The sequence below is a fragment of the Protopterus annectens genome, chromosome 11.part0 (genome assembly GCF_019279795.1).
Source record: "Protopterus annectens isolate FY-2018-M chromosome 11.part0, PAN1.0, whole genome shotgun sequence".
Classification (NCBI taxonomy): domain Eukaryota; kingdom Metazoa; phylum Chordata; order Ceratodontiformes; family Protopteridae; genus Protopterus; species Protopterus annectens.
In genome coordinates, this window is record NC_056745.1 from 541,087,885 (window position 1) to 541,102,984 (window position 15,100).

General features: G+C 44.9%; 1 protein-coding gene across 1 annotated transcript in view; it reads right to left on the minus strand.

Annotated features, from left to right (window-relative positions):
* Positions 1-3,155: 3,155 nt before the first annotated feature.
* Positions 3,156-15,100, minus strand: part of CAND1 (cullin associated and neddylation dissociated 1) — a 2,253,229-nt gene continuing 2,241,284 nt past the window's right edge. Inside the window, exon 15 of the mRNA XM_044088050.1 lies at positions 3,156-3,913. Coding sequence (XP_043943985.1) covers positions 3,689-3,913 — 225 coding nt within the window. The 3' untranslated portion in view covers positions 3,156-3,688. The remainder of the gene's footprint in view (positions 3,914-15,100) is intronic.

The following is a 15,100-nucleotide window of genomic DNA, read 5'->3' on the forward strand; positions in this document are numbered from 1 at the left end:
CTCTGGATCTGACCGACCGGCACTTGCGAACAGCTTCTGCTTCGGGCGCCACGCGGCAAGAAAGACTGAGGAAAATGGCGTCGGCTGATGCCTTTATACCCGAAGACCAACAGAGATGACGTCGGGTGAAGTGCGACATCAGCCGAAGCCGGACCCGGACTTTGGAATCCGGCCGACTGAAGGGCTGCCTGACGACAGGACAACCCTGTTGTTATGACTGCAGATGCATCCATGAAGGACATCCACAGACACCTGAGAAGCACCCTCAGCCTGGCCTACCTCCTGAGAGGCCAACTCCTGCAAAAGTAAAGGTTCCCCCTGGGATTCAGCCAAACCCTCTGCAGGATCCACAGATTCAACCGGAGGCTCTGTAGAACCGGCATCCGCAACGGACGACTCATCCAGTTTAGACCTCAAAGATTTGTATTTACGCTTTTTAGCGGTAGCGGGCATCGGAGGATCCGACGGCATGTTATAGTTACACCACTTACCGAAAACAAGCCTGGCACAATCTAATCTCCGTTTAATGGTGCGCTTATTAAATCTAGCACAAAAGCGACACCCGACCACGTCGTGCTCAGGCCCTAAGCAAGGAATACAGAGAGAATGATAATCCCTATGAGGAATCTGTTTCCCACAAGAAATGCAATTATTAACTTTTTCTGACATCCGGATAACTGAGGCAAGAAAAGACAAAAATTTCAACGGGTACTTAGCCCAACTTGGTCTTCGGTCTGAAACTCGATAAATGAAAATTTCAGAACGCCGAACGGCACTTGCAAACGCTGCTTCTGCTTTGGACCACGCGGCAAGAAAGACTGAGGATATGGCGTCGGTCATGCGCTTAAGTACTACTACGTACTGACGTCAGCTCTGAGCGACTATGACCGACGCCAGACTAGCTCTTTGGTATTCGGGCCGACCGAGGACAGCGGACTACCCACAGGTTATGACTGCAGCAATGTGAGACGAAGAACATCTAAAATTATCTTTGGAGTAAATGGTGGTTCAAGTCACTTGGACGGGCACATCTTTCCTGACTTGGAAGGGTAAGAATCATTTGAAACTCAACCCTATTCAAGACAATGGGCCTGGGTTATTCAAATACATGCTAAGGTCTACCACAGCTCCATAATTAAGTCTTATAATTATTTATATGGTGGAAAAAAGTTGAAGAATTAATCAACAGTGCAAAATTTTAGAATGGTTCACAGTGGCTGGTAGCATTCACTCAAGGACCATGCCATTGCTGAGATATCATATCATATTTGGAAATCATCTTGGCATTTACTGCAGTACATATACTAGTTTCCATCAATTTGGGTTACTATAATGCCAGTTATCTAGCACTACTTCATTACTGATCTCGAGTTCCCCTCCCCAGCAGGACATATCACAGTAATCAGGCTACATAATCACATTATGTCTGTGCTTTGCAGTCTGATTTGCAATGGCCTTGCACAAACAGCATAAGGTTGTATTTCTTATGCAAGCAGCCCTAGTGTAAGTGAATCACATCCTCCCCATTGCCTGCCACCAATTTCTGGCTGCTTTCTGGGACAGCCCTGGATAGGTGAGGGCCCGAAGTCTCTGTGCAGGTTTTAAGGGGTACAAACCTCCAAGTGGGATAAAGCCAACTGGGAAGCCACCATACTGTGGTTCTGCAGTCTTTTTTTCTCACTTTTAAACCCTTTCCCCCTACTGAATTGCTGGACTTACACAACAGGGCTTATGGGATAACATTGGGAGAAATATCCCTGATCTCTGTGGTGACATCTCTCAAACACTCTTCTTTCTACTGCAACACCAGATTATGTGCACAGTAACAATTTCAAGCTACCTACACATTCTCCAAGTACTCTTAGCCTGCCTCCTCCCACCAAGAGAAGTGAGCAGGCATTGCATTGTCATTACTTCCCTGTTGGCTGCAACAGGTACTTGAGCTTCTAAATGAAATCTTGTTGCTCAAGATGTAGTCAGGGTTTTATCTGGCTTGGGTACCACATATATGAGGGAACAGCCCTCCCCTCCCAAAAGCCAGCTCATGCTCTTCACTAGGTTCACAAAGAGATGCCAATAGTTCCCAGGATGCAATCTGGAGTAATCTGTATACTCTAAGCTTTCCTATATCAGGCTCACTCCAGCTGATTTGACTGCCTTTGTCAACTATCAGAGAGGCCAAACACTAGCTGGGATAAAAGGTTCCTTAAAGCCTATTTATTCCACAAAGCTCACTTTCATTTTATTGATTAGTGAACGTGTTAAAGTTTCTGTATTTTATCTGGTTTTAGTTTGTACTCTACTTTGTTATAAGAATGTTTTGATTGAACTGATAATTATTCATACATGCAGGAGCACATGGCTGAACAACTCCTATGAAAACACCAAACAGAAAATTGAAAGATACAGTGCTGCAAAACAAATGCTACTATTCAACCAGCTAAACAACAACCGTACAAGTAAATGGTTGCATCAGAATAACTTAAGACAGGATCTTAAAGAATCAATAAATTAGTATGGCTGATTCTTTAACACTGCAGCCACTATAACAAAACTAAAAGGGCTCACAATCTCGACATACTAAAATAATTCTGCCATTTTAATATACTGTCACAACCCCTCCAAAAAACAGCTTGCCTTCTCACTTCCAGCTAAGTAGGTAATTTCAAATGCACTTCAATTAAATGGGTTCAATTAATCCCAAATGTTTTCAGACAAGCTATGTATGAAGAGGGAAATGATTTCCTTTAGAGTTTTTCAGTTTAGGCAAGATTCTCTAATGTAATCCTCTTTATGAAAGATGGAATTTGCATCACAATACATTGAATATAAAAATATACTACGCATACTAGGGTCATAACAGAATTATAGGTCAAATCTGATTAGCACACTGCAATAAAAAACATCTAAGAAACAGTATTCCTGTAGGTCTTTGGTATAATTCTTACCTACCTTTCCCACATGGACAGAATAATTTAAGAAAAAATTACTTCAACTACAGAAGTATGAAAATTTAGCAAAATATTACAACACTTCAAAGTGTACAAGTAAAAGGTAACTGCTATTAAGTAAAGATATACACCAGCAAATTAAGCATGAATAATATGCAACAGAAATGCATAAACAATGGACAAAAGCACCTGACACCTATAAAATTAACTAGATCACACCATCTTTAATGTGAATAAATCTTACACAAGATACTATCTTTGTTAGCCGCCAATATTTCTTTCAATCACTTCTGAATGTAGACAAATCATTAAAATAAGGAATGAAACTGAATATTCATGGCTGAAGTTAACTGTAATCCTTACAAGGCTGTGTGTGTGTGTGTGTGTGTGTGTGTGTGTGTGTGTGTGTGTGCGTGTTTAAGGCTATAAATCCCAAAACACAAAAATTCTTGACTAGAACTGCTTTACTGGATATAATGGTGATGGTCGTTCAGCTGTTCCCCAGTCTTCGATTAAAGGAAATATTCTTGCATTTTCAAGAAGTTTATGTAATGAACACTACAAAAGCAACAATGAGCAAAATTCAAAACGGTCAATCTCCAGCACGGTAACTGAAGTCGAACTGAATGATCAGCCTGAAGCATCGACTTTTTTGTTTTGTTTTTGCTTAAATTCAGAATGTAATTTCAGTGCAGTGCATGGTACAATAGGAAAGTCCACTTTTGGAAGAAACTATTTTAGCTAGTGTCCATTGACTCCAAACTAGTTGAGGATGAGTCTTTCTGTATACTTTCAAAGATAGCTGACAGTTCTGGGTTGGAACTGATTTGCGACTGGAATTCATTCATTAGTGAACTCTTCTCTGCATCAGGAATGGTTAGAAGTGCTGCCACAGCTCTCATGGCAGACCGCTTCAGTTCATCTTGCTTCTCAAACTCCTGCTTCACTGAGTTAGCTTTTACCTGATAAAAGATTGTTCAAAACTGACATTAAAGACATTTATAAACAAGACTATAGTCAATCAATTTACTTTGCATATACAGAAAATGCATTAAAAAACATTTCTAATGCATCAGTTGATCTTTGAAAGGACTCACTGTGAAAGTTCAGTGGCTGTGTTCAGCTGCTCTACCAGTCTTGGTTGAGCAAATTTTTTTGTAAAATTCTATATTCAGGGATGCTCAGATATGCATACCAACACATACTGTGAAGCAACACTTTTGCTACATAAACAGGTATCCTTCACCTCCAGGTTTTCTCCATGGCAATAGTGAGCGCGCTCTTTCAAATCAACAAGTTAAGAATTGACTCATTAATGAACAAATACAAAAGTAGACAACTTTATTTAAAGAAAACTCCTAAAGCTGAAGGAACAGATTATTCATTCAGCAGGGGGGGGGGTGAAGGAAAGGAATTCTTGGATCCATCAAGGATGGTGGTCTCAAAGGTAAACTGACATAAGAAAGTACAGTTGTGTAAAATTTTACCATAACAGTAGATGTCCTTTTCTCTACTGTTGCAGTATTCTTTACAACTGGGATCCCCTGCCAAGGGCAGTCCAAAATCTGGGCAGTATCCCAAAGCCTTTTGGTTGTAGAGAGTACACCATACATCACAAGTATGCTCCCCACGCATGGTATAGGGCAAAAAGGTGATGTCAAGATGTACCACCTCAGAACTGAAAAGACCCAGTAGGAATGACAGTCCAAGGATAAAAGTAGGTATCAAGCACATCAAGGGGGAGAAGGGAGGGAGTGAGTGAGTGAGTGAATACTGCAACAGTCAAGAGGACATCTACTGTTATGGTGAGATTTTACACAACTGTAGCATGTACCTCCGTATCACTGTTGCAGTATTTTTTACAATAGGGAGAGTGGAAAAGCTCAGAAAGAAGATTGGAGGAGGAAGGACTAGCAGAGCTCTCTAGGAAGCCATGGTGGATGGCCCTGTCAAAGACAGCTCTGGCCGTAGAAATCACATCCAACTTGTACTGCAAGGTATGCACAGAAGTCCATGTTAATGTCTTAAGAATACAACTAGTATCCAAACCCTTGAAAAAACACGAAAAGAAGCCACAACCCTAGAAAAACGAGCATGAAAAGAATTCCAACAAGAAATTGCTTTAGATATTCAAGAAGAAATGCTTTGCTTAGAAACAACCAAACCTAAAGATCCAGGACGAAAGGAAACAAAAAGCTGTTCAGATTTATGAAAAGCTTTAGTCTTATCCAAATAATATTCCGAGTTGTCTATGCAAATCCAAAGTGTGCAAAATCTCATCACTAGCTGACTGCGGAGAAGGGGAAAAAAAGTGGGCAAATGAATAGACTAAGACAACTCATTAATCACCATGGGCATAAAAGAAGGATTAGGAAGAAGGGACACCCTATTCTTACGAAAAACTAAACACGAGTCTGGCAGAAGTAAGGGCAAAAAGAAGTGCCTTCCAAGAAAAATGTTATAAAGAAACTGAAGCAGGAGGCTCAAAAGAAGGTTCCCTATTAGAAGACCGAAGACGCATTCTTTCAAATGCGTCTTGGTCAAACTCAAAAGCCTGAAACGGCAAAATATCAAAGCAGCTCTTCAGCTAATTCTTTCCCTGGGAAAGAATTTGCTTGGCCACTTCGTTACTTTGCTGTTTTCGGCACTGTAGTGCAGTCTTAGAGTTGGTATATTTCAGTAAGGGGGGGGGGGTGAAGCCCCCCACTTAATGTAATGTTTAAAGTGTTTTTTTTTTTTTTTTTGTTGGAACAGCAATTTTTTTCCCTAGGAAAAAAAATCTCTGTTCTGACAGTTTGAAATTGTAAGCTTTTGCTTACATAGGGTTGATTAATCACCGTTCGCTTTTTTAAGCATTCAGTTATCTAATAAAGACCCCAAAAAAAGCCTATGTCAATTTTCCTAAAACAAAATTAAGGTCCCAGGAAGGAGGGACAGGCTTCCTGGGAGGCCTAATGTGAAGGAACCCTTTAAGAAGCTGTCTGGTCTCATATTTAGAGACTAAAGGGGGGGTCAAAGGCAGACAAGCAGAGAGAGCAGACAGGTGGGCCTAAACAGATGAATATGACAACCCAGCATTGAGCAATTCACATAAGTAAGAGAACCAAGGGAACATCCACAGTAAGTGGAGCCATGTTACGAGAATGACATCAAAAACAAACCCGCTTTCATTTGGTTAAGTAAGATTTCCTAGTAGCAGGTTTCCTGACCTCATGCAGGACCCGAAGCATGTCCTCAGAAAAAAAGGTGTCTGTAGGGGATCAAAACCCAATCACCCACAATGTCAGCTGAAGAGTGGACAGGTGGGGATGGATGAGAGATCCCTTGTCTTGTCTGAGTAGGTACAGCCTGTGAGGTAACTTGCGACGATTGCCCTTGGCAAGATGCAGAAGAAGGTACCAATGCTGTCTGGATCAAAAGGGAGTTGCCAGCAAGATTTGGGGAGCATCCTGTTTTATCTTGAACAGGACCTTCAGAATGAGAGGAAGGGGAGGGAAGGCATAATGGAACACCCTCTTCTAAGAAAAAGAGGGCGTCCACCTTCCAAGCCAGAGGACATAGGACTCTTGCACAAAATAGAGGAAGTAGTCTGTTCTGAGGGGAGGCAAACAGATCTACTTGAGGAGTACCTCATTGATGGACAAGGTCCAGAAACACACACCTGTGAAGCATCCACTCACGGGCTGGTGTTACGGACATGCTCAGAGAATCTGCCACTGTGTTCGGATTTGAGGTAATGTAAACTGCCTGAAGGGTCACCTGATACTGGAAAGCCAGTTCCCAAACCTGAAGAGCTAACCACATAGGAGAAAAGACCTTGTCTTCTTCGATTGTTGACATACCACATCACTGTGGTATTGTCAGTAAGAATCTTGAGGGGCCCTGGGAAAAAAGAGATAATGAAAAGCCGGAGGAGCCAGCAGAAGAGCTTTCATCTCTTCGACATTGATGCAGTCTTTTCTTTTGTCTAAGTGACCAAAGGGCCCTGTATTTTCAGAGGGCTGAACGATGCCCCCATCCCACATCTAAGACAGCTGTAAAAAGTTCCTGAGAGGGGATTGGAGGTTGAAAAAGAAGTCCTGGGTTGAGAGACACCTGATGAATCCACCACTGAAGTTCCAGCTTCAGGCATGGAAGAACTAGAAAATCTAAAGGATGAGAATGTTGCAGCCAAACTGACTTCAGGAACTACTGGAGCTTTCTCATGTGGAGCTTGGCAACAGGTTGAAGCCATGTAACCCAGAAACCACCTAAATTCTATGGTTGTGACTGAAGCCAGAGGAAGAAGGTATTGAAAGAAAGCAATGAGAGTTAAAGGCTTGGGAGGAGGCAGGGAATGCCAGCATTGGAACAGTCTGGATCCTGCAACCCAGAAAAACATCCTAATGAGGAGTCCAGAATGACTTCTGGAAATTTACTGTAAACCCCAGGCTTTGCAAGAGAGAAACAGTAAAGTGTAAAAAGCTGAAGAAAGATCTCTTCAGAGGAGGCTTGAATAAGGTTATTCGGGTAGGGAAAGAACTGTATCCCCCCCTCAGCCTGCAGAAAGCAATCAAAGGAGTGAGGCATTTGGTGTAGACCCTTGGGGCAGTAGAGAAGCCAAAGTGCAAAGCATAGAACAGAAAATGCCAGGAAGCAACAGAGAAACATAAAAACTTCCTGCAAAGTGGATGAACAGGAAATAGAAGTTATGTCCTTACCATAACGTTCCATGTGGAGTGTTCATCTCGCCTTTGTTCTTACACATGGGTTCGGAGCCGATCCTCAGCTCTGTGTCGGCCGCTTGCAAGCTCTGCATCAAGAAGAAGCTCGAGACAACCTAATACCCACAATCCCCCTCTGCCTTTACCTCAGATCTAGTTTGCAAGCAAACCAGCAGTCAGAGAGAGCACACTCATGCCAAAAATTACATAAGCAAGAAATCATCTATATACATATATATATATATACATGTACATCATACATATACAACCACTGCAAATGCAGAAGCAGAATACTCCAGACCAGGCACCAAATTGGGCGTTCTTCCTGAGGGTGGGAATGTAAGAACAAAGGCGAGATGAACACTCCACATGGAACGTTATGGTAAGGACATAACTTCTATATGTGAGAGTGTTCAATCTCGCCGTTTGTTCTTACACATGGGTAGCGTCCCTTAGCTCCATGTTCTTGAGGAATTCACGGAAGAACGTTCTTGAGCACAGTGGAACCAAAGGTTGCCCTGTCCCTAGAAACCCTGTCCACTTTGTAATGAGAGATGAATGTATGTGGTTTAGCCCAAGTAGCAGCTGCACAAATCATGTCTAATGGTAGGCGAGCTGCATGAGCCAGTGATGTAGACACTGATCTTGTAGAATGTCCTTTAGGTTTGACAGATAAAGTTTGATTTGAAGAATCATAAACGTATATAATACAATCACAGTTAGCCATTTGGAAAGAGTTCGTTTAGTAACCGCTAAACCTTTCCTGCTGTCAGCAAAGGCTACAAAAAGTTGATCAGATTTCCTGTGATCCTTTGTTCTATCCAAATAAAACCCGAGTTGTCTATGGACATCCAATTTGTGTAACATATACTCTAACCTATTAGAGTGATTCTTGAAAAAGGTAGGTAATTCAATGGACTGATTAATGTTATTGATAGAGCAAACTTTGGGGAGAAAGGATGGATTAGTGCGAAGAGATACTCTGTCAGAGTGAAAGATCAAATAAGGGTGTTTAATAGAAAGAGCCTGAAGCTCAGACACTCGCCTAGCGGATGTAATGGCTACCAAGAAGAGAGTCTTCCACGATAAATACTTCAATGGACAAGAGGAGGCTGGTTCAAAAGGGGGCAACATCAATTTGGATAATAAAAGGTTCAGATTCCAAGGTGATGTAGGAGTTCTAACTGGTGGTCTAATATGGAGAGATCCTTTTAAAAAGGCCTTACAAAGTCTGTGAGCCATAATAGGTGCCCCACATTCTTCCATATGAAAGTTGGAAATGGCAGCCAATTGCACTCTTAAAGTGGCAGGAGAAGCTCCTTGATGGAACAATTCTGTTAAAAACTCCAAGATCCTGTTTAACGGAGCTATGACAGGGTCCAAATGATGTGAGTTTGCCCAGAAGACAAAACGCTTCCATTTACTAGTGTAGGTCTTTGTAGTGGAAGCTTTATGAGAAGCCACTAGTATATTCTGAACTGCCGGTGTAAGAGAATCAGACCTGGCTAAAAAGGGAAGCGGAGCAGCCAAGCTGCTAGATGGAGTGATTCGAGTGAGGGGTGAGGAACCCCTGACGAGTGAGTCAGTAGATCTGGCTCTGGGTCCAGTATCCAAGGTCCCCGAATGCGGTGTTGCAAAAGAAAGGGGAACCAAATTTGACGAGGCCAGAATGGGGCAATGAGGATTATCATCCTTTGTAGGTTGTTGGCTTTCTGCAGAAACTTTGCAATCAGGGGAAAGGGAGGAAAAGCGTACAGGAGACCCGGGGGCCAATCGTGCACCAGCGTCCCTGGGGACTTCCCCTGGAGGGGGTAATAGGGCATAGTAGCTCCTGCATTTGGCGTTCATTGGAGACGCAAAAAGATCGCAGGAAGGCTGGCCCCACTTGCGAAAAATCTTCTTCACAACTGACTGTTTGAGGGACCACTCGTGAGGCAACAGGATTGCTCTGCTCAGCCTGTCGGCTATGACGTTGGATGACCCCGGGATGTGTGTTGCGATCAGAAAGCGACCCGTGGACTCCGCCCATTGCCAAATTCTCATGGCCTCTCTGCATAGTTGATAAGACCTGGTTCCCCCTTGCTTGTTTATGTACCAGACTACAGACATGTTGTCTGTCTGAACTGCAATAGTCCCTAGAGGAAGAAGGGGAGCAAAGTGTTGCAACGCTAGAAACACTGCCCTCAACTCTAGAACATTGATGTGCAGATTGATTGTACTCTAAATTGGTCCATTCGCCTTGGACTGTCTGTCCCTGAAAGATGCCCCCCCACCCTATCAGGGAAGCATCCGTGGTTACCGTAGCTGTCGGCGTGGGTAGCACAAATGGTCTTCTGCTGGAAAGGTTGCAAGTCTGAAGCCACCAGGCTAGATGTGATTTGCATGTGTTTGTAATCAGAATTTCGTGTGTCAGAGGTAGCTGTTGGAACGACCATTGTGCAAACAGTAGCCATTGTAGAACTCTCATGTGCAGTCTTCCCAATGGTATCACAATGAGAGAAGCTGCCATGAGACCCAAGACCTTCAGTACCAGTTTTGCTGGGGATTTTCTGGATGACAGAAGGAGAGATATTTGACTTTGTAGTGAGGCTATCCTTTCTGGAGGGAGCCTTAGAATTAAATGATGCGTATCTAATTCCGCTCCTATGAATAAGATATGCTGTGATGGCTGTAGTAAAGATTTTTCGAAATTTACGGAAATTCCGAGGTGAACACAAAGTTGTAGAGTGTAATCCCTGGCCTGTATCAGTTGACGCCGGGTGGTGGCAGAAAGGAGCCAGTCGTCCAGATACGGAAACACCTGGAATCCCACGCCTCAGATGAGACGCTACCACTGCCATGCATTTGGTGAAAACCCTGGGGCTGAGGTCAGACCAAAGGGCAGGGCTCGAAACTGATAGTGACTGGCTCCCAGCCGAAGCGCAAATGATCTCTGGACGCCCTGGCCATTTTGATGTGGTAGTATGCGCCCTTCAGATCTATTGAGCACATCCAGTCGCCCTTCTGTAAGAATGGAAGGATCGATTGAAGCGTGACCATTCGGTACTTTTCTTTCTTGACGAAGGTGTTGAGGTTGCTTAGGTCCAGAATCGGCCTCCAGTCCCCTGTCTTCTTTGGAACTAAAAAGAACCTTGAGTAAGTTCGAATCCTATTTGGTCCGCTGGGACTGGTTGGATGACTCTTTTTTTCTAGCAGCTTTGAAATTTCTATAGCTGCTGGGTCTCGCAGATGGGGCGGCACATCTGGGAGTCTTCTCTTTGGAATGGGAGTGGATAGAAAGGGTATTCTGTAACCTCTGGTAACCACGCTTTTTACCCAGTTGTCTGTAGTAAGATTTTGCCAGGCCTGAGGGTATAAAGCTAGCGACCCCGACTGCCTCCAGAGCAGGACAGTCGGGCCTCCTCTCAGGAGTGCTGGAAGGTTTTCCAGGGGTGTATCCCTGTCACCTTGGTTTTGCGGACCCCTCTGCCGCCAGGGCGTCTTCCACCTCTGCCCCTCCTCTGCCTCTAGAAGGGGCATCACCCTGCGTGCCTGGGAAAGATCCTTGGGGTTTTCGAAACCACATTTTTCCACCGCGTTGCCCTTTGGGGTACGGTCTGGATGGGGTGGAAAAACGGACTCCGAAAGCAGACAGAGTCTTTCCCTCCTGTTCACACCGGGTAAGGGTCTCCTTTACTTTGGGGCCAAAGAGAGTGGCACCATCAAATGGGGCGTTAGTAAAGGAAGACTTGAAGGCTTCCGCAAATGAACATAAGCGCATCCAGGATTGTCTACGAAGAGCAATCGCTGAAGCCGCTGCCCTACTCGATCCTTTGGCTGCGTATGAGATCAGCCTCATGGATGAGTTAACAATGGATGTAAGGGTATTGAGATGTGCTGTAACTTTCTCTGAAACAGCAGCATCTGTAGTACCCTGGAGGGTATCTCCCAACTCTTTGATTAGATCCCTCTGTAGACGTGCAAAGTGGGTCAAATAGTTCAGGGATCGCATAGAAAAAGCCGCTGAACTAAAAATGCGCTTCCCGTACCTGTCCATAGTCCTAGAATCTTTGTTAGGTGGATGGACAGATGAGGAAGATTCCGACATCTCCTTTTTCGTGGCCGCTGCCACCACCATAGCGTCCACTGGAACTCCCTTTGTGAGGTAAGCCTTGTTTTGGGGTGCAGTAATATATTTATTAGGCTTTCTAGGGACTGGTTCCACCGTGTCAGGTGTCTCCCACGCCCTTCGAGCAATCAGCTCCATTAACTCATCGAAGGGCGGAGTGACCCAGGAGGAGGAAGGGCGAGCACCAAATGCCTTCAGCAAGACTGACTCATCCTCAAAAGGGGGAAGGGACTGCCAATCACCTCTCTGTTTTAGGATCTCCAAGATGTCAGCAAAAGAGACATCCTCTGAAGGTGACTTTGGGGACCCTTCTGACTCATCCAAGTCAGTGTCCGATGTCAATGATTCTTGTGGAGAATCCAAGTGTCTCCTCTTACACAATCTTTTCCTAGGGACTTCTTCGGGGGGAGCATCCGAAGAAGCCTCCGAGGAAGAGGGGGCACCCTCCAGGGGTGGCCGAGACACAGGTGCTCGACGCTTGGATGTGACCGTTGGTGCAGAGGAGGATAACGGTCCTTTATGGGGAGGAGAGGCTGCTTCTACTGATGTGGTTGTCTGGGTAGACAACACCTTCCTCATGAGATCGAAGGCCCCGGGTCCCGAGTCGAGGTATCTCCCGGTTCAAGAAATGGGAGAATCCAAACAGGCACCGAAGGCATCGACCCCGAGGACGGAACCGAGTCGATCCGAGCCGAGGCCCCGAGAGGGAGAGTCGGAACCGAAACATCGGTTCGACTCTCGGTCCCGGAACCAAGGATGGATCTTCGGCTCCGAAACTCCGGTACCGGATCCGACGGAGTCGAGGTGAATGGAGCCAACCGAGAAAAGGACGGTTCTGGCACCGAGGGCTCCACAATCAGTAGATCAGCCTCTTCCGGCTCCAAAGACTGGACAGGTCTCGGAGGAGGAACAGATGGAGATAATGGAAGGCCTTCAAGTCTCGACACCAATTGGGTGGAAACCGAGATGAGTTTGGATAAGGCCGTATTCTCCATTAATTTCTGCACCACACGGTCAACATCGGTGTCGGAGAGGGGCCTGGAAGAACGGGTCGAAGGAATCGAAGACGGAGCCGACCTCAACAGTGTCGGGGGAGGGAGCTCCGTCACCGGTTCCAAGACTCGAGGCTCGGACACTGACAACAGTTGAACACTCGGCCCCGAAGTCTGTGGAACCGGTGATCGAACCTTAACCGAAAAGCTCGGAGCCGATGACTTGGGCTCCGACGTCTTCGATTCCTTCGAGGATTTGGATGCCTGGTCTGAAGCATCCAGAGCCTCTTGAAAAGAAGGTTTCAATAAACCCCTATCCATGAGTTTCCTGCGCCTATCTGTCATGACCCTCCCACTGAAAGAATGACAAATAGAGCAGTCTTCTTGCAGATGGAGAGGGCCAAGACAGTAGACGCAGGAACTATGATTGTCAGTAACTGACATTTTTTGCCCACATTGGCAACGCTTGAATCCAGATTTAGCCTTCTCAGACATCTTAAACAATGTGGAAAAAAAAAGGGTGAAAAGTCAAGTCCAGGTAGTATGTCAAATCCGGTGAAATTGTCAAATCCAGTTAAAGAAAAAAATGTCTATCCAGTAGTCAATTCAGAAAGGGGTGGTAGGCCCCGAGGGAAACTCTAATAAGTTTAAAATTAAACTTAAACGGAACCGAGAATTCCTCAACCGTACCACACACACTTAGTCTCTAAACAAACTTTATAGAATAAATTTATGTTGAAATAACAAGAAAAAAATGTTAATCTTAGCTTTAGTTGTTCGAGCTCGACCCAGTGATGCGAACGCTGCAGCGGCAAACTAGATCTGAGGTAAAGGCAGAGGGGGATTGTGGGTATTAGGTTGTCTCGAGCTTCTTCTCGATGCAGAGCTTGCAAGCGGCCGACACGGAGCCGAGGATCGGCTCCGAACCCATGTGTAAGAACAAACGGCGAGATTGAACACTCTCACATTGTGTAGATAAGCATCCTTGAAATCCAGGGAAACTATAAAAGCATGAGGAAGCAGCAGAGGACACAAGGTTTGAAGGGATGACATCTGAAAGGAAGGAACATTCAAAAATGCATTTAGCTGAGAAAGATCCAGAATGGGTTTCAAGGTGTCTTCTTTCCGGAGGCTCAAGAACATTCTGGAGGAAAACCCCTTTCTTCTCTGAGGAGTTGGAACTTCTCCAATTGTTCCTTGAGCCAACAGGCCCTGAGGCACCTCTAGAAAAAAGGACAGTTGTTCTTGAAGAGGCTGAGAAATGCCCAAACCATGTAATAACCTCGGCGAATTATGGAAAGAATACATGAGTCTTGGGTGACCTATACCCAAATAGGAAGGGACAGAGAAAGAGGAATATGACTGAGAAAGTACAGTTGTGTACACTTAGCATAAATGTAGATGTTTGAGTGTATTCACTGTTGCAGTCATCACATTTGGGTTATCCCTGCCAGGGTAGCCCCTCAGTCAGCACGAATACCAGAGACTTAGTATATTTGTGTTGGTTGCTGTTGCTCCAGGACTGACGCCAGGTCGTCAATGGTATAAAAATAGGCAGCCGACGCCATTACATCAGTTTTTCTTGCCCTGTCAGGAACTCCCAATAGGGAGCTAGGTTAGGTTATGGTGGAAGAACACCACCAGTAGAAAGTAAATACCAAAAATTCCTTGTAAGAGAGGGAGAAGACAAGAGGGATGGAGGGAGGGGAACCAGGACTTCAACAGTAAATACACTCAGACATCTATATTTATGGTAAGTGCACACAATTGTGCAATGTTCTTCATGTTTCACTGTTGCAGTCATCACATTTGGGTTGATTCCCAAAGCTGAAGAAAAGGGTGGAGGCAGTCAAGAAGACTGGGGGCTGGTTAGGATGCCCTGCAAGACTGCGGTGGCAAAGCCTGCCCTGGATTTTGAGAAGACAGGCAGGTGGTAATGCTTGATGAAGGTATGAACAGATGTCCATGTTGCAGCCTCCAGGAAGCCCCTGGTGGGGGCCCTCTGAGAAAAGCTGCAGAGGTGGAGGTTGCTCTGGTGGAATGTGCCCTGACCCCCTTAGGGGGAGGTTTCCCATGCTATTTGTAGCAGAAATGGATGCAGTGTGCTATCCATTTGGAGATTGTTTGTTTGGATATGGCCTTGCCCTCTGCTCCTGCAGCGAAGCTGACTAGCAATTTATCTGTTTTTCTAAAAGATTTAGTCCTGTCTAGGTATTTATTATTCTCCATTATTCTTCTGCGCCGTCCACTGGCTGCTGTGCATCCCTAGTTTGCTACCTAGTCTTTTGAATTCCTAATAGTCCCAGCTCTAGCCTACCTGACTGTGCTCTGCTGGAAGCCAAGGAA